We start from the raw sequence: 22,884 nt of genomic DNA, 5'->3' as shown, positions 1-22,884 counted from the left end.
GGCCTTTAAGAAGTGCTTTAACATATAGACAAAATGGGCCAGATCCGCACCTGGCTAGATCAGCATAGCTCCATTGACTTCATTGGAAATACTCTGATTTGTACCAATTGAGCATCTAGTCCCTAATCTTTTGAAATCCATCTAGAATCTTTCTTCCTATTACCATTGTATTTTGAAATTTAGTGTATCATCAAAAAGAAAGAGGTGAGAAGAGAGCTTATTTTTAAAGTGTCTTCATCCCTGCACATCTTCTCATTTTTGTCAGTCCAAATAATGTCTCTAGACTCTGACTTGTAGCTCTGAATTGTGCAAAAGCTAAAGATGGGCAACTAGTGCAGTATTTCCAACTGGGAAATATTGTCTTACACAATCATATGTTTGCTAGAATCACCTTACAGTTCTAACTGTTCTGTTCTTTTAAAATCCAAGCTAAGCACACAAAAAATGACCTATGGAATCCATTTTGTATTTTTGTTCGCTTTAGGGGTACTGAAGACACCAGTGCCTCTATTGAGTTATCAGGGAGATGCTGCAGAGTCAGCTTTGATGTTTCTGTGTGAGAATGGGAATCTTGAAAGACCCAGGTATGTGTACTAAGTTCCTGAAAATGAGTAGCAAGGAGGCTATGCAAAGTCATAGTAAAAGGAACAGCTCTGTTCACAGAAGATATAATGATTGCAAGCAAATCTTTGAAGTATGAAGTATCTGCCAATCAGATTGTTTTGTTTCTCTTTTTAAATGACTGTGTTTTAATAAAATATATATTAAATAAATATTACAATAGCAGTTGAAGGTCTGAAATTAAAGGAAGAAAATTCTGAGTCAAGCACTCCACTCTGCTGTAATATTGCAGCGCATGTGAAATACAGGATTCCACATTATTCTGAGACCTCTGCAATCCCAATGCACAACAGGAAATGGGGAAGGAAGTACATTACTTTGCATTTATATGGCACCTTTCAGATGAAAATTTTAAAGAGCTCTACAAACATTCATTAACTTACACTACACTTGTGAAATAATGTACATCATTATCCCCATCTTATCAATGGGAAAAGTAGGCCACAGAGAGATTAAATGTCTTCCCAAAGACTACACAAAGTCCTGTGGCAGAGTCAGGAATAGAATCCTGGAGTCCAGGACTGTAGTCCACTTTCATCCACGCTCAGATCTTTGATAATCCATTTTATTCTAGTATGCAAAATCCTCCTGTCTGTTTTTAATGGTCTGAAAAAGATCCTCATTGTCTTTAGACACCCCAGCCAACATTTTTGAAGAGTGGATGTAGTTCTGAAAACTCATTCAAACTATGCAAGTGCAAACTCTGATGTGCCCCAAAACCCCAATTTGAACATGCATATATTGAGGGTTTGTATACATGCACTGGAGTTTGCACTAAAATGTACATACATTGAATATCTGGCCAACAACTTTCCTTTTAATGGACTTACTGGGTTTTTTTTCTTGAACTTTCTCTGTGTATAGGTGTGTAATGAAAGTCTAGGGCATATACAGCCATATTCAGTTAGCAGCCAATTCTCTTTAATAACAGCTTATCTAAATATATGCATCTTCAGTTCATTCAATTTTTATTTCTTTCTATGGGTTAATAAAAACTGTAATTTCAATAACACCCTGTTTTCATTTCTCATACACTAGGCTCAAGAGGATGCTTTTATAATTGAACATAATTCAGCTACAGCTGATTTGTACCTCAATAGATCCCATAATCCTAGGAGGCTAAACTGAATATTTTTTCATGTTGGAAACTCAATTGCACAAGTACAACTGCAATCACAGTGTGTATTAGTCCATATCATAAAACCACTTAGTAACTTGGCACAATTGGTAGCCTCTATTCAGTAGAACTGGAGTAGCAGGATGTTGCACATTAGGCTTGAGGTATATTGGCAGAGCTGTTGGGGGGCGGGAATCCTAAACGGGCTGCCTAAAACAGATCCTGCCTGCACGCTTCCCATCCACATTTACAAGCACCAAATTTGTCAAAAATGTTAAACAAAAGAAACCAAATAAATGGGTAACTTACAAGCAGTACAGTACTTTAAATAGGAAATTATGAACAATAAACTGCACTTTGAGGATCCCTCTGAGGATCTTAAACTGCATTGCAAACTCTAATGATTTAAAACCAATATCCCTTTTTAACTGAGGCACAAAGAGGCTAAGGCCCAGATCCTCAAAGGTATTTAGGTGCCTAACTCCCATTGATATCAATAGGAGTTAGGTACCTAAATATCTCTGAGGATCTGGGCTCTAAAGTGATTCACCCAGTGCTCCACTGGGTAGAGAAAGATTTCACCTCTCTCTCCATTCATTGCTGGCAGTTTGAAGGGGCTGCATTAAAGCTACCAAGAAAACAAACCAAATATTGAAAACAAAATGTATAGGCCCAAATTCAAGAGTGAGATAAACTGTGCTGTAAATTACCTGTTGGATATAAGTTGGTGGGAAAATAGATGTTCAGCAAATGGTCCGATTTGGCATTCAGAGGCTTTGCAAAATGAGTGTAACTTGTGCCTAAGGAGACAGAAACGAAGTGTGTGGCAGGAAAAGCAACTGACAGAAAAATGTAAGATGCAAGTTTCACAATTTCCCCCCCCCCCCTTAACTAATTTATCACCTTGTCTCTGACTAGATTTGATCACCTGATAGCAATAGAACGTGCAGGGATGGCTGCTGATGGCAATTATTACAATGCAAGGAAAGTCAATATTAAGCATCTAGTGGATCCCATAGATGAACTGTTTCTAGCTGCACATAACATCCCTGGAGTCACAACAACAGGTAAGTGTGAGGCTGTGGCATCTCCTCAATGATAAGAGAAAGGCAAAACATAGAAAAGGAAGGGAGGATAAAGCGGCAGCCAGCTTCCAAAAGACTACTTCAGGACTGCCACTGTTTGTCTCTGCCAAATTGAAAGGACCAGCTAGCAGAAAAACATCCTTAGAAAGGTTTATATAATCAGAGAAATGTAGGGCTGGAAGGAACCTCGAGAGGTCATCTAGTCCAGCCCCTTGCACTGGGGCAGGACCAATATACCTAGATCATCCCTGACAGCTGTTTGTCTAACTTGTTCTTAAAAACCTCCAATAAGGGGTATTCCACACACTTCCTTGGAAGCCTATTGTATTGCTTAGCTATCCTTATAGTTAGAAAGTTTCTCCCATCTCACCTAAATCTCTCTTATGGCAGTTTATGCCAATTACTTCTTGTCCTACCTTAAGAGGACATGGAGAACAGTTGATCACAGTCCTCTGTGTAATAGCCCTTAAGATATTTGACAAGTGTTATCAGCCCCTCTCCCCACTCTTCTTTTCTCAAGATTAAACATGCCCAGTTATTTTAACCTTTCCTCATAAGTCAGGTTTTCTAAACCTTTTATCGTTTTTGTTGCTCTCCTCTGGGCTCTCTCCAGTTTGTCTACATCTTTCTTAAAGTGTGACGCCCAAGACTGGACACAGTACTCCAGCTGAGGACTCACCAGTGCTGAGTAGAGCAGGACAATTACCTCCTGTGTCTCGCATACAGTACTCCTGGTAATACACCCTAGAACGATACTAGCCTTTTTCACAATTGCATCATATTGTTGGCTCATCTTCAGTTTATGATACACTGTAGCCCTCTTTTTTTTAATTAGTACTACTGCCTAACAGTTACTCCCCATTTTGAGTTATTAATTTGATTTCTTTCTTCCTAAGTAGTACTTTGACTTGTCTTTATTGAATTTCATCTTGCTGATTTCAAATAAATTCTCCAATTTGTCAAGGTTGTTTTCAGTTCTAATCCTGTCCTCTCAAGTGCTGGTATCCTCTCCCTGCCTGGTGTCATCCACAAATATTATAAGCATACTCTGTACTCACGTGTCTGAGCCACGTGACTGACCCCTGTGGGATCACACTAGATATGACCTCCCATTTTGACAGCGAACCATTGGTAACTACTCGCTGAGTATGGTCTTTCAACCAGTTTTGCACCCAAAACTTTACTTTATAGTAATTTCATTTAGAGACCACATTTCCCTAGTTTGCTTATGAGAATGTGGGACTCTGTCTAAAGGGTTACTAAAATCAAGATATATCAAGTCTACAGTCTCCTCCCTATCCACTAAGCCAGTAACCCTGTCAGAGAAGGAAATCATGTTGATCTGGCATGATTTCTTCTTGACAAATCCTTGTTGCCTATTCCTTGTAATCTTATTATCCTCAAAATGGTCACAAATTGATGTTTAATATTAGTTCCAATATCTTTCCCGATATCTTAGTTACACTGACTGGTCTATAAACCATCCCCGCCTCTCTCCCCCCCCCCCCCCCCCCCGGTCCTCTTTGTTTCCATTTTTAAAGATAGGTACTGTTGTATTCATTTTGATGGAATATATGGGCCCAAAGACTCAAAGGTATTAACATGATCCTGAAACTCTCTAACATTAAACAGTTTTAAACAAGATTCGGGGTTAGATATACAGAGACACAGCCTGCTGAGTACCATGGCAAATACACCATTAAAAATCCTTTTTATCTTTTATTAAATATACAGAAAGAAGGAAAAACAGTTAAAGTGTTTGAAACGTAAAATATTAAGTATGGCTTTCATTTAACCACATCCCTTGTTCCCTTTCCCTTTAGCTGAAGAAAGTTTTTAGAAAGAACTCCCCCTTGTTTGACAGTCTCTTAGATGGTATTAAAGATGGTAACTTCTGTCCATTTGGGGAAAAGAGAAGAAGTTAATTGAGCAGGTCTGATGCTGCTGTTGTCAGTGTTGTTTCTGAAGTCCAGTCCAGTTCATCTTCGAGGAGTATCCTTGTGGGTGCTCCACTGTAGGTGTTCTGGTGCCCCTGCGCTGGTAATTAGAGATTTGTAGTAGCTGTGCTCGGTTGGGATGTGCATGCGTTGTCCCTGTCTCATGTTACCTGAGGTGGTTACATAGCATTGCGTGGCCAACTCCCCTCCCTCCCCCCCCTCAGTTCCTTCTCTACCGCCTTTGGCTTCAGTCAGAGCACTTAGCAGCACCTCTTTATTGAACTTAGTTCACATAGTTAACTGTTTATAGATAGTATCAGAGGGGTAGCCGTGTTAGTCTGAATCTGTAAAAAGCAACAGAGGGTCCTGTGGCACCTTTAAGACTAACAGAAGTATTGGGAGCATAAGCTTTCGTGGGTAAGAATCTCACTTCTTTGCATCTGAAGAAGTGAGGTTCTTACCCACGAAAGCTTATGCTCCCAATACTTCTGTTAGTCTTAAAGGTGCCACAGGACCCTCTGTTGCTGTTTATAGATATAGCCTTCTTTCCTCTGTTTTATTATTTTATGATTTAAAAAAAAAATGTCTCTCAGGATAAATTTCAGTTGTTAGTGATCCCTTAGATTAGAGCTATTCTCCCCTGAGTGAGAAAACCCCTCTCAGAGGGGCATGTCCAGCTCCCCGGGTTTCAAACGCTGCCTGACGTACAGGCTTTCGATTCCTATCTCGGATGAGCATTCGCAGTGTGTTCACTGCCTGGGCGAAGCACGTATACCACAGAAGTGTGCACACTGTGATAAACTGAGAGCTCACATCAGGAAAGCCAGAGAATTACAACTAAAACTCCTTATGTTGGAGAAATCCCTGCACCCAGAGTCCGAACCTGAAGCATGGACTGCCCCCTGGACAACTGTCTCCCAAGATAGCCTCTGACAGAAGCTCTCCCATGGTTTCTCAGGCAAAGGAGCTCACTGCCAACTACTGCGACAGGAAGTGACCAATCTTAGACAACTAGAAGCAGTACCAATTCAACACAGTGGAAGGTGTTTTTACTCAGACTACTTTCTAACTCAGAAAAAATGGAAGGATGAGGCCCATTCTTGACTTGAGACAGTTCAACAAATTCATGAAGACCCAACATGAGGGATGAAGACCCAACACGGGGGAGGGATAGCTCAGTGGTTTGAGCATTGGCCTGCTAAAGCCAGGGTTGTGAGTTCAATCCTTGAGGGGGCCACTTAGAGATCTGGGGCAAAATCAGTATTTGGTCCTGCTAGTGAAGGCATGGGGCTGGACTCGATGATCTTTCAAGGTCCCTTCCAGTTCTAGGAGATAGGATATCTCCATTTAAAAAAAAAAAAATTCCAAATGATCACAATAGCAACCATAAGTCCAGCACTGGAAAGAGGGGATTGGTTCTCAGCCCTCAATCTCCAGGACACACATTTTCATATAATGATACAACCCTCACACAGGAAGTTTCTCAGGTTTACCCTCGGAACAGAACATTTCCAGCATAGGGTCCTGCCCTTTGGACTATCCACATCCCCATGGGTCTTCTCAAAAGTCCTTGCAGTGGTCGCGGCTCATCTCAGAAGATAAGGAATTATAATTTTTCCTTATCTCAGCGATTGCTTACTGACAGCACCAACCCAACAAGAGACAATAGAGGCTACACAAAACGCGGTAGGTCTCTTTACACATCTGGGGCTACAAATAAACATACAAAAACCAACACTGATACCTGTACAAAAACTGGTATTCATCGGAGACTACCTCAATTCTCTGGAAGCTACAGCCTCCCTGCCTCAGCAACATTTCACAGCCTTATGAAATCTCATCTTCACAGCAGTGAACAGACCCCAGATCTTGGCCAAGACTTGCCTACAATTACTGGGTCACATGTCAGCAACGACATTTGTCATCAAACACACAAGGCTACACATGCGCTGCCTGCAGGCCTGGCTCTGTACTGTCTACGTCCCAAACAGATACAATATACACAAATGCCTCACCATGCCAAAAAAGATAAAGGTCTCCTTACATTGGTGGACATGACCAACCAATGTTTGCTCAGGGGTTCCCTTCGTCCAACACCCTCCAATGATGATAATAACCACGAACGCCTCCCTATTAGGCTGGGGAGAACACTTGAACACCCACACTGTCCAAGGCCGCTGGTCCTCAGCAGAATCTTTCCTTCACATAAATCTGTTGGAGCTATGGGCAGTTCGCAATGGCTGTTCCCATTTTCTCCCAATGATCAAGAACAAAACTGTGACAAGCCCCCCTCGGGGTGCAACATAGAACTGGGGTACCACTGAGCCCTCTGACTCCCCAGCCTGGGTTCCTTCTCACACTGTGCTACTGTGACAAGGTGCAGACTGCTCCCGGTCCTACACTCCCACCAGCATTCACACAGGCAGGGACACACCCAGCTGCAGTTACATATAGGCTCTGGCCAGCCACTGCATGAACCAACAATAGAGAGGCTACAGCCAAAATACCCCTAGTTCCCTGCCCTAGGACTCCAGATCTCTACTGTCCTGCCCTGGTCAAAACCCAACCAGTATGAATTTATTACCCAGTATGCCCCTCCCTTGATGTGGAGAGGAATATGTACAACACCTTTGTTAACTGAGTTGAGATTTTCCCAACCACTTCACTCAAAAACAAACTGGTTAAGATAAAACATAAAATAAGTTTATTAACTACAGAAAGATAGATTTTAAGTGATAGCAAACAAATCAAAGCAGATTACCTAGCAAATAAACAAGAATGCAATCTAAGCCTAACATACTACACAGGATTTTAATCAAATAGTGTCTCATCCTGTTAGATAGTACAAGCAGTCCATCAAGCTTCCATACACAGGCTAGAAATCCCTTTAGCCTGGGACCAGCACTTCCCCCGGTTCAGTCTTTTTCCTCAGGTGTTCTCTTGTGTGGGGAGTGAGGCCCTGAAATGATGTCACTCCCCATCTTTTATAGTCTCTCCGTAGGGTGGGAACCCCTTTGTTCTAAGCCAAGTTCCCAGCTCCCTTTGTGGAAAAATACAGGTACCAAAATGGAGTTCAGTATCATGTGGTCTGGTCACATGCCCTTGCATGCCTCACTGAGTCATAGCAGCTATCCATAGGCTGTCTGAAGGGTTCCCAGGTGAGGACAAGCCTTTTCCATGGTCCATTGTCTTTGTTGATGAGCCATTAGCACTGTTCAGCTTCTTCATTGTTGTACGTGAAAGGCTAGTTGTGGGTGTTTCCAACTTCACAACATCTTTCAAGTAACACATACATAGCAAAACTTCATAACTTCACATACAATGATAACAGATACAATCCAACAGGGTATTAATGTTTAACAGATTGATACTTTTAGAATGATACCTCACAAGGCATACTTTGTACAAAATATATCATAATTATATTTCTTCAAGTGATGTCCCTATGGGTGCTCCACTTAAGGTGTTGAGCGCCCCTGCGCATGTAATCAGAGATTTGTGGTAGTAGTGCCTGGCTGGAATGCACATGTGCTGTCCCCATCTCGTGCCGCCTCAGGTGGTTAACTGGCACTGTGTGACCAACCCCCCCTCAGTTCCTTCTCTACTGCCCTTGGCTACAAGTCGGAGCATTCAGCAGCGCCTCAAAGAACTTAGTTAGCGTAGTATACCCTAGTTAGTTCTAGTTTTGTTAGAGATAGTTAACTCCTTTCATTTTCTAGTCCTTGATTATTTAAAAAAAACCCACCTTATTTGTTTCCTGACTAGAAATAGGTTTTCATTGAACCGTTACTCACAGCTCCCCCCTTGGGGGAGGACGAAACTCTCCCCTCAGGGGCATGCCCGGTTCTCTGGGCTTTAAACACTTCCTCACCTGTAGGCTATCAATCCCAGTGTTGGACGGGCTTGCTAAGCTCTGCCCCGGCCCGCAAAATGATCAAAGAGGCCCCGCCACACAAGGAGTACTATACAGGGGCGAAAGAACAGCAGTGGTACGGGCACCCATGAATGGCACCTATGCCCTTCCGTCCATTATCAGCCCACCTATGATGGCATCCACAGTGGCAGCATTGGGCCCCACGGATGGCATATCCCCCACATCACCTCAAACCTCCTAACCACATAGGAAGGGTATACGGAACTCACCTGGGACCGTCGGTACCAGGACCATCTGAGCCCCTTGAAGAGATGACGGGAAAACAGGAAGAAATCTCTGACCAGGATGTCGAACCAACAACCCATTTTTCTTCATTGTCCCCAGATGACACCATCATGCTCCCTCCTCCCAACATGGGGGATGACTTTAGACATTTCCAGGATCTCTATAGAAGAGTTGCAGATTCCCTTGACATCTCACTGGAGAAAGTGCAGGAGACATGACATAAGCTCGTTGACATCCTGCAAACATCAGCATAATCTAAAATCGCTTTACCCATGAATGATGCAATCATGGAACCTGTCAAACACATCTGGCAGACCCCTGCAACAATCACTCCAACCTGCAAGAGGTCCGACAGGAAATATTATGTCCCTGCAAAGGGAACAGAGTTTCTTTTTTCACATCCCGCACCAAACTCCCTGGTAATGGATGCTGTTACTGAAAGGGGCAGACAATCATACCCCAAAAACACACCGTATGACAAAAACTGGAAGAGGTTCGACCTCTTTGGCCAAAAAGCTTGTTCCTCACTGACGCTTCATCTTAGAATTGCTAATTACGAGGTGTTATTAGCAAAATATGACCACACAAATTATGGCAAACTATCAGATTTTATTGAATTTCTCCCTGAGGAAAAAAAAGAGCAATTCGGTGCATTCATTTCCAAGGGCCAACTGATCTCCAGGACAGCACTGCAAGCTGCCCTAGATTCTGCAGATACAGCTGCACGATCTACAGCCACTGCAGACATAATGAGAAGGGCATCCTGGTTGCATCTCTCTGGCTTCCCCAAAGAAGTGCAAGCAACAGTGGAGTACCTGCCCTTCCAAGGGCCCAAACTCTTCGCAGCCAAAACAGATAAGTCTCTGCACACCCTCAAGGACTCGCAGGTGACTCTGAAGTCCCTGGGTATCTATACTCCTAGGACAAAGAGAAGACAATGAACGTATTACAATGTCCACATCATATGCACAGACACGCAGGCAATTGGAGCCACAAGCCCGGAAACAATGGCCCCCAAGGAGACAATAACCGTCAAATCAATCTACCACGTCTCATCAACTATCTGCCAGGCAGCAAGTTTGAGATATTGGTTGAGGGCCCGAGACCCCCCACATCTTTCAATGCTGAGAACTCCTACCATCTCCCAGCCATTCGGAGACCGTTTAACTCCCTACTACCCAGTCTGCCAGTCCATCAGTACAGACGAATGGGTGCTGGAGATAATTGAAGTTGGATACTCTATCCTTTTTACTTCCAAATCCCCTACCCACCCTCCCTCTCCGTCCCTCTTCAGGGACCCCTCTCACAAAGATCTACTGTCTCAGGAGGTAACCCACCTCATCCATCTAGGAGCAGTAGAACCAATACCAACAAAATACAGAGGGACGGGTTTCTACTCAAACTACTTCCTCACACATAAAAAAACAGGAGGATGGAGGACCATTCTCCATCTCTGATGGCTCAACAAATTTGTCAGAAACCAACACTTCAAGGTGGTGACACTGACCACCATTATCCCAGCTTTAGAAAGAGAGGACTGGCTCTTGGCCCTGGACCTCCAGGATGCATACTTCCACATAACGATTCACCCATCACATCGGAGATTTCTCCAAGTCACCCTCGGACCAGAGTACTTCCAATACACGGTCCTGCCCTTTGGTCTGTCCGCTGCTCCCCAGTCATTTCACAGGTACTCACGATAGTCGCTGCACACCTCTGCCAGAGAGGAATCATGATATTTCAATATCTGGACGACTGCTTATTGAAAGCAGCGAATTGACCAGCAGCAATAGAGGCTACCCAACAAACAGTAGATCTCTTTACGCAATTAGGTCTCCAAATAAACACACAATGAACTGGAATTTATCAGGGCGTATCTCAATACACCCAAGGCATCAGCATCTTTACCAAGGCAATGCTTTCTAACTCTAACGAATCTGATCACCACATCACTGAACAGTCCCCAGCTAACAGCCAGGACTTGCTTGCAATTACTGGGCCACATGGCCGCATCGACCTTTGTCGTCCAACACGTGAAGCTACATATACGAACCCTACAAGCTTGGCTCCGCACAACTTATTCCCCACGAAGGCACAGTATAAATAAATACCTCACGATGCCAAGCAAAGTAAGACTCACTATCCTGGTGGACGCAACCACACAACGTATGCCTAGGAGTTTCTTTCACCCAAACCCCTCCTACATTGACTATTACAACAGATGTGTCCCTCATAGGTTGGGGAGCACATCTGAACTCATGCTCTGCTCAGGGTCATTGGTCCCCAACAGAAGCCCAGCTTCACATAAATCTACTAGAACTAAGAGCCATTCTCAATGCATGCACCAACTTTCTACCCATAATCAGAAACAAGACCTACAAATTTTCACGGACAATTTAGCATGTATGTTCTATATAAACAGACAAGGGGGTGCACACTCACACTCCCTGTGTGCAGAGGCCATGTGACTTTGGCACTGGTGCATCCTGCACAACATCCACATTGTAGCAGCATGCCTGCCTGGATGTCAAAACTCTACGGCAGATGCACTCAGCAGGAACTTTTCTCAGGATCACAAGTGGGAACTCGACATCAGGGTTCTCCACAACATATTCAAACAGTGGGGATTCCTCACAGTAGACCTCTTTGCAACAGAGCACACCAAATGCCCACTGCTTTGCTCCAGGGCCGGAATGGGCCTTCACTCCTTGGGAGACACTTTTCTTATCAAATGGGACGTTTCCCTCCTATACGCCTTCCCTACCATTCCCCTAATGGCACGAGTGCTTCACAAGATCAAAGAGGACAAGGCCACAGTAATACTGATAGCCCCCACATGGCCTCATCAAACATGGCTCCCCTACATTCTCAGACTGTCAGCGTGCAGACCTCGCACGCTTCCTCTCCTACCTCGTTTCCTGTCCCAGGACTCAAGACAAACCCTGCATCCAAACTTGGAGACAGTCCGCCTCAAAGCACGGTTGCTCCATGGCTCAAGGGACCTGAAATGACATGCTCCAAAGAAGTGCAGAATATTTTATTAAATAGTTGCAGACCAACTACCCGCCACACATACTTACACAAATGTGATTCCTGGTGTCACACAAAGCAGACCACATCGGTATCTGCGCCCTTATCTTTGATTCTGGATTACCTGCTTGAACTTAAGAGATCAGACCTCTCTATTAGCTCAGTCGGGGTACATCTCTCAGCCATAGCTTCTTTCCACTATAAGATGGATGGCACATCAATTTTTGCACACCCTACCATCAAACATTTTCTGAAAGGCCTCAACAACATACCTCAAAATTCGCACTCCCACTCCACCTTGGGACCTCAACTAAGTTCTCCGGGGCATCACCAGACATCCGTTCGAACCATTAGCCACTTGCTCACTTCTTCACCTTAATGAAGGTGGCCTTTCTAGTCACCATTACATCCACAAGACAAGTGAGGGAACATGGGGCCCTCATGGCTGACCCACCTTACACAGTATTTTCCAAAGATAAAATCACTCTCAGACCGCATCCCAAGTTTTTACCTCAGATCGCCTCCTCATTCCACCTTAACCAACCCATCTACTTACCAATGTTCTATCCTAAGTCACACCTTCGATGTTCATAGGACCCGGGCTTTTTACATAGATAGAACAAGGTCATTCTGCGAGTCCCTGAAATTATTCATTTCAATCACGGAATGATCAAAAGGAGATGCCATATCCAAACAGGGGCTCTCCAAATGGATTTCAGAATGCATCAAACTGTGTTACCAGCAACAGAACCTGCAACCCTCTCTGGGGATTCGTACACATTCCACCAGGGCTTTTCTGAACAGTGTTCCCATTACAGACTTATGTAGAGCTGCGACCTGGGCCTCTACCCGCCCATACATTTACGCAGCACTATGCATTAGAGCAGCATGCAACGTCCGATGCATTATTCGGACTCACTGAAGTCATGGATTATCCTCTGCCATGACTTCAACTCCAAAGCCCCTCCCTTCCATTGGAGAGCACTGCTCTGAAGTCACCTAAAGTGGAGCACCCACAGAGACATCACTCGAAGAAGAAGAGAGGGTTACTCACCTTGCACAATAACTGAGGTTCTTCGAGATGTGTCCCCCTGTGGGTGCTCGACAACCCTCCCTTCTCCCCTCTACTTCGGAGTTTCTCACTATCCTCTGCAGTAGAGAAGGAACAGAGCGGGGGTTGGTCACATAGCGCCAGTTAACCACCTGAGGCGGTGCGAGATGGGGACTGTGCATGTGTGACCCAACCAGGCACTGCTACCACAAATCTCTGATTACAAGTGCAGGGGCGTTCAACACCTAAAGTGGAGCACCCACAGGGACACACATCTCAAAGAATCTCAGTTACTGCACAAGGTGAGTAGCCCTCTCAACAGTGGGGAATATGGGGGTGCCATGGTGTCACAAAAACCATCAAAATCTTCACAGACAATGTTGCCTGCATGTTTTATATAAACTGGCAAGGGGGGGCACACTCATACTTCCTGTGAACAGAAGCCATACTACTTTGGATCTGGTGCATCAAACACAATGTTGACATCTCAGCTGCGTATCTACCTGGATGTCAGAACACCAATGCAGATGTCTTAAGCAGAAAATTCTCTGAGGAATATGAGTGGGAAAGGAATGATCAAGTACTAAACAATATATTCAAATGGTGGGGGTTTCCAACAATACACCTCTTTGGGACAACGCGAAATGCCAAATACTCACAGTTCTGTTCCAGAGCAGGATTGGGTCCTTGTTCACTGGGAGATGCCTTTCTCCTCAAATGGGATGCACCACTGCTCTACACCTTCCCCCTGACCCCGCTTCTATCACGAGTGATACACAAAATCAAAAAGGACAATTCCAAAATCATCCTAAGAGCCCCCATATGGCCCCACTAACCATGGTTCCCATACCTTCTGAAGATGTCTGCATGCCCACCACACACTCTCCCTTCCTGCTCCATCTCCTTTCACAAGACGCAGGTCAGATATGCCATCCCAATATCATGAGACTTCACCTCAAGGCATGGTTTCTCCATGGCTCCAGAATGACGAATTGACCTGCTCAGAGGAGGTACAGGACATTCTGTTAAATAGTCGCAGATCGACTACATGACAAATGTATCTACAGAAACGGAGACGTTTCACTATAGATTGCCAAAAGGAACAACTAACAGCCATCTCCGCGCCTCTACCACACATACTGGATTATGTATTACAGCTCAAGGAATCGGTCTCTCCGTGAGCTCTGTTAGGGTAACCTTGAAGCCATCATGGCATTTCACCACATGGTGGATGAGTTATCCATTTTCGCCACCCAACCACCAAATGTTTCCCCAAGGGCCTCCATAACGTATGTTCCAAAATACATTCCCCTACATCTGCATGAGAATTTAATCTAGTACTGTGGAGCCTTGTCAACCGACCGTTCGATCCATTGGCAACATGTTTGTTACTACACCTTTCTATGAAAGTAGCCTTTCTTGTCGCCATTACATCTGCTCGACAAGTGGGGGAATTTTGATAGTAGTGCCCTCTCGGCACATCCACCATACACAAAAATAAAGTCACACTGAGACCCCACCCCAAATTCCTACCAACGATTGCCTCCTGATTCCACCTAAACCAACCCATATATCTCCCCTTGTTCTTCCCAAAAACTCCTGGGAGCAAATGGGAAACAGTACACCACATGCTAAGATGTCAGAAGGGGTTAGCTTTCTGTATTGAAAGAACAAAGCCTTTCCGGAAATTACCCAATTTAATCATCTCCATCGCAGAATGCTCTAAGGGAACAGCCGTCTCTAAACAGAGACATAAGAACGGCCATACTGCGTCAGACCAAAAGTCCATCTAGGCCAGAATCCTGTCTTCTGACAGTGGCCAATGCCAGGTGCCCCAGAGGGAATGAACAGAACAGGTAATCATCAAATAATCCATCCCGTCACCCATTCCCAGCTTCTGGCAAACAGAGGCTAGGGACACCATCCCTGCCCATCCTGACTAATAGCCATTGATGGACCTATCCTCCATGAACTCATCTTGTTCTTTTTTGAACCCTGTTATAGCCTTGGCCTTCACAAACTCATCTGGCAAAGAGTTCCACAGACTGTGCATTTTGTGAAAAAATACTTCCTTTTGTTTGTTTTAAACCTGCTGCCTATTAATTTCATTTGGTAACCCCTAGTTCTTGTGTTATGAGAAGGAGTAAATAACACTTCCTTATTTACTTTCTCCACACCAGTCATGATTGTATAGACCTCAATCATATCACCCCTTAGTCGTCTTTTTTCCAAGCTGAAAAGTCCCAGTCTTATTAATCTCTTCTCATACAAAAGCCATTCCATACCCCTAATAATTTTTGTTGCCCTTTTCTGATCCTTTTCCAATTCCAGTATATCTTTTTTGAGATGAAGTGACCACATCTGCACGCATTATTCAAGATGTGGGTGTACCAGGGATTTATATAGAGGCAATATGATATTTTCTGTCTTATTATCTATCCCTTTCTTAATGACTCCCAACATTCTGTTTGCTTTTTTGACTGCAGCTGCACTTTGAGTGAATGTTTTCAGAGAACAATCCACAATGACTCCAAGAGCTCTTTCTTGAGTGGTAACAGCTAATTTAGGCCCCATCATTTTACATGTATAGTTGGGATTATGTTTTCCAATGTGCATTACTTTTCATTTATCATCATTGAATTTCATCTGCCATTTTGTTGCCCAGTCACCCGGTTTTGTGAGACCCTTTTGTAGCTCTTCGCAGTCTGCCTGGGACTTAACTATCTTGAGTAGTTTTGTATCATCTGCAAATTTTGCCACCTCACTGTTTACCCCTTTTTCCAGATCATTTATGAATATGTTGAATAGGACTGGTCCCAGTACAGACCCCTGGGGGACACCACTATTTACCTCTCTCCATTCTGAAACCTGACCATTTATTCTTACCCTTTGTTTCCTATCTTTTAAGCAGTTACCAATCCATGAGAGAACCTTTCCTTTTATCCCATGACAGCTTACTTTGCTTAAGAGCCTTTAGTGAGGGACCTTGTCAAAGGCTTTCTGAAAATCTAAGTACACTATCTCCACTTGATCCCTCTTGTCCACATGCTTGTTGACCCGCTCAAAGAATTCTCTTAGATTGGTGAGGCATGATTTCTCTTTACAAAAACCATGTTGACTCTGCCCCAACAAATTATGTTCATCTGTGTCTGACAATTTTGTTCTTTACTATAGTTTCAACCAGTTTGAAGTTAGGCTTACCAGCCAATAATTGCAAGGATCACCTCTGGAGCCATTTAAAAAAATTGGTGTCAGATTAGCTGTCCTCCAATCATTTGGTATAGAATCTGATTCAAATGATAGGTTACAGACTACAGTTAGTAGTTCTGCAATTTCACATTTGAGTTCCTTCATAACTCTTGGGTGAATATCATCTGGTCTTGGTGGCTTATTATTGTTTACTTTATCATTTTGTTCCAAAACCTTCTCTAATGACACCTCAATCTGGGGCAGTTTTGTCACCTACAAAAGAATGGCTCAGGTTTGGGAATCTCCCTCACATCCTCCGCCGTTAAGATCGATGCAAAGAATTCATTTAGTTTCTCCGCAAGGGCCTTATCATCCTTGAATGCTCCTTTAGCATCTCGATCATCCAGTGGCCCCACTGGTTGTTTAGCAGGCTTCCTGCTTCTGATGTACTTAAATTTTTTTTTTGCTATTACTTTTTGAGTCTTTGGCTAGTTGTTCTTCAAATTCTGTTTTGCCCTTCCTAATTGTATTTTTACATTTCATTTGCCAGAGTTTATGCTCCTTTCTATTTTCCTCACCAGGATTAAACTTCCACTTTTTAAAGGATGCCTTTTTGCCTCTCACTGCTTCTTTTACTTCGTTGTTTAGACATGGTAGCACTTTTTTGGTTCTCTTACTATGTTCTTTTAATTTGGGGTATACGTTTAAGTTGAGCCTCTATTATGGTGTCTTTAAAAAGTTTCCATGTAGCTTGCAGGGATTTCACTTTTGGCGCTGTACCTTTTAATTTCTGTTTAACTAACGTCCTCATTTTTGTGTAATCCCCCTTTCTGAAATTAAATGCTACAGTGTTGGGCTGCTGTGGTGTTTTCCACGCCACAGGGATGTTAACTTTAATTATATTATGGTCACTATTACCAAGCAGTCCAGCTATATTCACCTCTAATATAGGTTAGTATTTTAATAACTAGGAGCTGTTCTGTATTACTGTTCTAGAATCTGGATCAGATATTGATGTCAATGAAGGTGCTCAGTATCTGACAAGATCTCCTGTGAGGTAGCATATATGGATGTTGTGTACCAAAAAACTAATTGGCCATCTTTTTGAAAAATATTTTTAACTTATTCCTGTTACTCTCCTTCTCCCTCCTCCTCCTCTACTACTACTGCTTGTCACATTCACTTCTTGTGTCTTGATTTTTTATTACCGGTAGATTGAAAGTGCTTTGGGTAGGGACCAGGTCTTTCTAACTGTTTGTACAGCACCTAGTACAATGGGGCACCAATCCTGATTGGGGCTTTGGCCACTGTCACAACTGACGGTAGTAATAATGAGTTTTGGTGAGGTTGACTCTGAGGAAAGGGAAAACTGAAGCTATATTGATTAAACATACAGTGCTTGGTTTGAGACAAGTATGTTATAGCACCCATGAGGGGAAAATGATCACTTTGACAGGGCTATGTAGAAAAGAAAGGGATAAGGAAAAGAGGAAGTTGTCAATCTTATACAACTCTTAGCACAACAGACTGCTCGTATTGGAGTGTTTGCTGTCTGCATTTGCCTTGGTTGACTGTGTTAAGCTTTTGATAAAAAAACAAGATCCAAATACGTTGTCTTAAATTCCACTGTGTAAAATAGCCATTTGACCTGGGAACTTTGTCCACAGCCAAATCATAAACAACATCTGCAGCTTCGCTGAATACTAATGCCATAACAAGTTGTAGAGCTGGAGTGGACCCTCAGGAGCAGACTTAGGCAAAGTAAGAATGCATGAACAACTGCTGGGCTCAGTGAATATAGAACAAAAGCATTGGAATAGAATATTAAAAGATGTTCCAAAAAGACCATACTAATCTTCTCAGCCTCTTCTTTTGACACTTTCATATGCTATCTTTAGCATCAGTTAATGGAATATTATTGAGAGATCTGGCAGGGGAAAAAACAGCCACACCCGTTGCCCCTTTTGTTCAAGTGTTGTCTAGCACAAAGGGCTGAAGTTTGACAGGTTTTTAGTTATCATGACTTCATACATTACATTAGTCAGCAAAGCTCATTTATAAAGTCAGGAGGAAAATCACAAATCTACTGCTCAGCACTACTTTCTAAAGACCGGACTCACAAGAAGTTATTGAAGTACTAAGATGTCATGTAGAAGAGTTGGGGAAGGTAGAAAACAGTCAGTAAAATAAATCCTTCCCTTCCCAATGGTGGATTACTATAGTGCCAATAGGATACATGCAAAACAACACAGCCACTAACTAAACACACGTACAAAAACAAATGTCCCAGAAAGGCAAAATAAGAGTGACATGGAAAATCCAAGGCATTGATATCTGCACTATTATAGAAAATATGTACTATTATTAAAGGACAAGAGCTAACTTTAGGATTTTTTTTTAAAATATGTGCCTTAATCCTGGGACCCTGGATACAAGAGTCATTTATGTATCTAGTTTAGGTATTTGCTGGGCAACAATCACCAAAGTATCTCATATGATAGTAAAGTAAGCCCCAGACCATGTGAATAACTATCCAGTGGGTCCACAGCTGAAATCAAGTATCAACAAAAAGAGTGAAGATTTAAATAACTTATTTAGTAAGTGAATAAAACAGAATGCACTATCACATTCCAGTGCTATGCGTCCATTCACTGCCATAAACTTGAATAGGCTACAGAAGCAAAAGGTGTGAGATAAAAAGCATAGTAAATGTAATGGCAAGAAAGCTAAAAAGACCCAAGTATTACTTACTCACCAACAATTTATTATTACTTTTCAAAGCTCTGCCTGCGACTTAGCCACTAAACTCCCTGTCACACTTCAGGGCTAAGTCTTGTTCAACTCTGAAAATGTAGCTGTTAGTTGGGAGCTAAATAGCAAATTCCTGCTGAGGAATAGCTTTGAAGTCACTAGATGAAAAATTAAACACATACACGCACTTGAAATCTGTGAACTATATTTTAATAAAAATTCCACCTGTACCAAGTTTCAGAGATTAATTCAGTTATTAAAGAATAAATTGTGAGTACAGGAATCTTACTGTTGTAGAATGTGATAGGCATTAGAATCCAGACACATTTCAAATACAAAAATGATGCATTGCAAAGAGGAATTTAGCACTCTCAGCTGTTCTGTAAACATGAACATTATATTTTGTTTCACAAAATCTGAACTTGGAGTTCTTCAAGTGATTGCACGTGTGCATTCCATTCTTGCTGTCTGTGCACCCAGTGCATGGTCATCAGAAACTTTTTCCCTCAGCAATACCCATTGGGTGGATCCAGTCACCAGGCTTCAAGCCATGTGCTTCTTGCTAGAGGCCTATGCCAGTGAGCAACCAGCACAATAACTGCCTGAAGTGCTTGGGTGAAACACACATAAAAGACCAGTGCCAGATTTGCAGGGAGTTCAAGCCTAGAACGAAGAAGGCTAGGGAGGATAGGCTGAAATTCCTGCTGATTGAGGTAATGCTCAGGCCACCTGGTTTGAGTCTGCAACTTCAGTGAGAATCCCACCTCCAGTTCTAGTGGAATCCTGGCACCTGTCTCCACAAGTGCTGACTTTTGTTTTTGCTAGTGGATGCTCCTCTCTTCCCTCTTCCCCCGTGTGAGAGGTGGGCAGGGCCTTGGGTGGAAAAGGCTGAGCGGAGACGGGGCTTCGGGGAGGAGCTCTGGCAAAGCATGGGGTGGAGCCCACAAAAGATTAATCTGGTACTGCGGGTGCTGAGCATCCCCTATTTTTTTCAGTGGGTGCTTGAGCCCCAGAGCACCCAGAGAGTTGGCACCCTGTCTCCCTTGCCCATGCCACAGAAGAAATATAAGACTTCCAAAGATGCCCCAGCCAGGGGAAGGTCTCCACCCTCTAAGTCTGGGAAGAGGGAGAAGGAGTTGAGCAGAGTGCACCTGAAACCTAAGCACTCCTCCTCCAGATTGGTGCCTAAGTCAGCACAATTGGCTCTGACACCACAAAGAGCACCATCAAGCCCGGTGTCAGAAGTGGCACTGGCATCTTCTTCAGCACCACAAGAAGATACCATCTTGGTGCTGACTACCTTGGAAGTATTTGTGGCGGCAAAAAAATCTGCTGTGCCTCTCAGTGCTGATGTCTCCGTCACTACAGGGGTTGGATTCCTTGGCAATATTGTGCTATCCCCGTATCAGCAGTTCAACCTCTGGTACTTCAGTTGCCTGCTTCCTGCACTGTCTTAAGGAGAAGCCTGATATGATGGCAATGCTCCGCCTATCACCAGGTTCTCATCATCGGTCCCTGGCACTGACTGGATCAGCCTCTTCATGGTCGGAGGAAGGGGCGTCTTTGTCGTTGGACTCATAAGTGGGAATCTTAAGTCTCACAACTCTGAAGCAGGACCTACCAGTCTCCTCCCAGATCCTCTCTTCCAGCCTACCATTGTGACTCCTTAATGGGAACTGCCATGGGAATGTGGCCAGGTCAATGGGGTCCAGCCCCATATCAGTGGCTGTTTTGGAACCCTTGGAGTTTTCCGCCAGCTTCCAGTTTTTGTTCTCACTGTGTGTACTCAGTACCCTCATCCACAAGGGCAAAAACTATGGTCCGGGCAGCTCTGTCTCCAGAGTCCAATACCGGGCCTGGCACCGAGAATCAATAAGAGGTCCTAGAGCCAGAGCAACAGCCATAGAAGAAGTTCTGCCCTCACCAGTCTTGGCTTCCTCTTAGAATCATAAAACCATAGGGTTAAAAGGGACCACAAGGGTCATCTAGTCTAACCCTGTGCCAAGATGCAGAATTTTTTGTGACTAAACCATCCAAGACAGATGGCTATCCAGCCTCCTTTTGAAAACCTGTAGTAAAGGAGCTTCCACAACCTCCCTAGGCAGTTTGTTCCATTGTTCTACTGGTCTTACAGTTAGGAAATTTTTCCTGAGATTTAATCTAAATCAGCTATACTGTAGTTTGAACTCATTGCCTCTTGTCCTGTCCTCTGGGGCAAAAGAACACAGCTTTTCTCCATCTTTTTAATGGCAGCTTTACAAGTAGTTGAAGACTGCTATCATGTCCCCCTTTAATCTCCTCGCTTCCAAACTAAACATACCTACTTCCTTCAGCCTTTGCTCATATGCCTTGCATTCCATCCTTTTGATCATCTTTGCTGCTCAGCTCTGGATCCTTTCCAGTTTTTCTACATCCTTTCTATACATTGGTGACCAAAACTGGACACAGTACTCCAGCTGAGGCCTAACCAGCTCTAAGTAGAGGAGTACTATCACCTCCCATGACCTGCATGCCATGCCTCTGTTAATACAACCCAAAATTGCATTTGCTTTTTTTGCAACAGCATCATATTGTTGACTCCATGTTGAGGTTGTGATCCACCATAACTCCCACATCATTCTCAGTAGTGCTGCTGCCAAGCCAGTGTTTCCTCATTCTGTATTTGTGCATTTGGTTTTTCTTCCCTAAGTGTAGAACCTTACATTTGTCTTTGTTGAATTTCATTTTGTTGTCTATAGCCCAGTTCTCTAATTTATCAAGATCCCTTTGAATTTTAGCTCTATCTTCCAAAGTGTTGGCAACTCCCTCTAGCTTTGTGTCATCTGCAAATTTGATCAGTAGGCTCTCTATTTGTACATCCAGGTCATAAATAAAGATGTTAAATAACACCAGACCCAGATCATATCCCTGTGAAACCCCACTTGAAACTTTCTTCCAAGATGACATCATTCCATTAATATCTACTCTTTGTTTGCAGTTGTTTAACCAATTATTTATCCACTTAATTTTGTGAATTCACCAGTATTCATGTAATTTAATGATTTATCTGGTATCTTGCTCTCCAGATCTCTGGCTATCAGCCAAATTTTTCAGAAGGTCCTCAATTTTTGGGTGCCCAACTTAAGACATCTAGGACAGCCAACAATTATTCAGACATTTATTGGTCCCTATAGCTCCCACTGACTTTAATGGTACTATAGCTGCTCAGCACATCTGAAAGTCAGATACAAAGTGTTTCAAGTAGAACACCCAAAAACAGACACTCCAAATCAGTGACCAATTTTTAAAAGAATAGGTCTATTTTTCTAAGAAGAAAACTGGTGGGGAAAATTAGAGTAGTGAGAGTATAATTAGGGCTCCCTCTACTCCATGGCACAAGGGGACTAAATGCTGTAGGAAACACTCCTAAGTTCTGGGGCAAGAACTCCTGCTACTTCCAAAGGCATCACATACCATTTGCATATATTTGTGCAAAAATTGTTACTTGTTTTATTTTCTCAAAACTAGCAACAAGACAAAGTTTACCTCTTTTGCTTTAAATATTTCACAATATTTTGCACGTATATACAAAAATATATTATATTTGTCTAAGTCCTTCCATGAAGTGTAAGATTACTACCTCTCTTTCCTAGACATAGTGTCAGTGCAGTTCAAGAGCATTGGATAATGTCACCTTCTTGTAGCTGTTGCTTACACAGCATAATTTCTAGTTACTAGTAAATAGCTAATGGCAGCCCCAACAATGCCTCGGTGTTCCCGGTTCTTGGCAGCTCCAGCAATCCCTCTGGGTTTCTGGCACTGTAGCTGCCTCCATCAGGTCCAAGCTTCAGCAGTGGGGGGGGGGGGGGGGAGAGATGTCCTACTCCTCTGGCAGCTCTCCCCCAGCTGAGCTGGAGGGCCTGCCTTTTATATTTCCAGTTCCTGTCCCACTCCTCTGCTTCCAG

At 43.3% G+C, this 22,884-nt stretch overlaps 1 protein-coding gene across 1 annotated transcript in view; it reads left to right on the top strand.

The window, feature by feature from the left end:
- Positions 1-22,884, top strand: part of DGLUCY (D-glutamate cyclase) — a 79,084-nt gene that overhangs the window by 41,767 nt on the left and 14,433 nt on the right. Inside the window, exons 10-11 of the mRNA XM_065402643.1 lie at positions 485-584; positions 2,657-2,805. Of these exons, the coding sequence (XP_065258715.1) occupies positions 485-584; positions 2,657-2,805 (249 nt within the window). The remainder of the gene's footprint in view (positions 1-484; positions 585-2,656; positions 2,806-22,884) is intronic.

Source organism: Emys orbicularis, chromosome 4 (genome assembly GCF_028017835.1).
Source record: "Emys orbicularis isolate rEmyOrb1 chromosome 4, rEmyOrb1.hap1, whole genome shotgun sequence".
Taxonomy (NCBI): Eukaryota; Metazoa; Chordata; order Testudines; family Emydidae; genus Emys; species Emys orbicularis.
The sequence above is the reverse complement of the archived record's forward strand: the minus strand, read 5'-3'. Positions and strand labels throughout refer to the sequence as shown.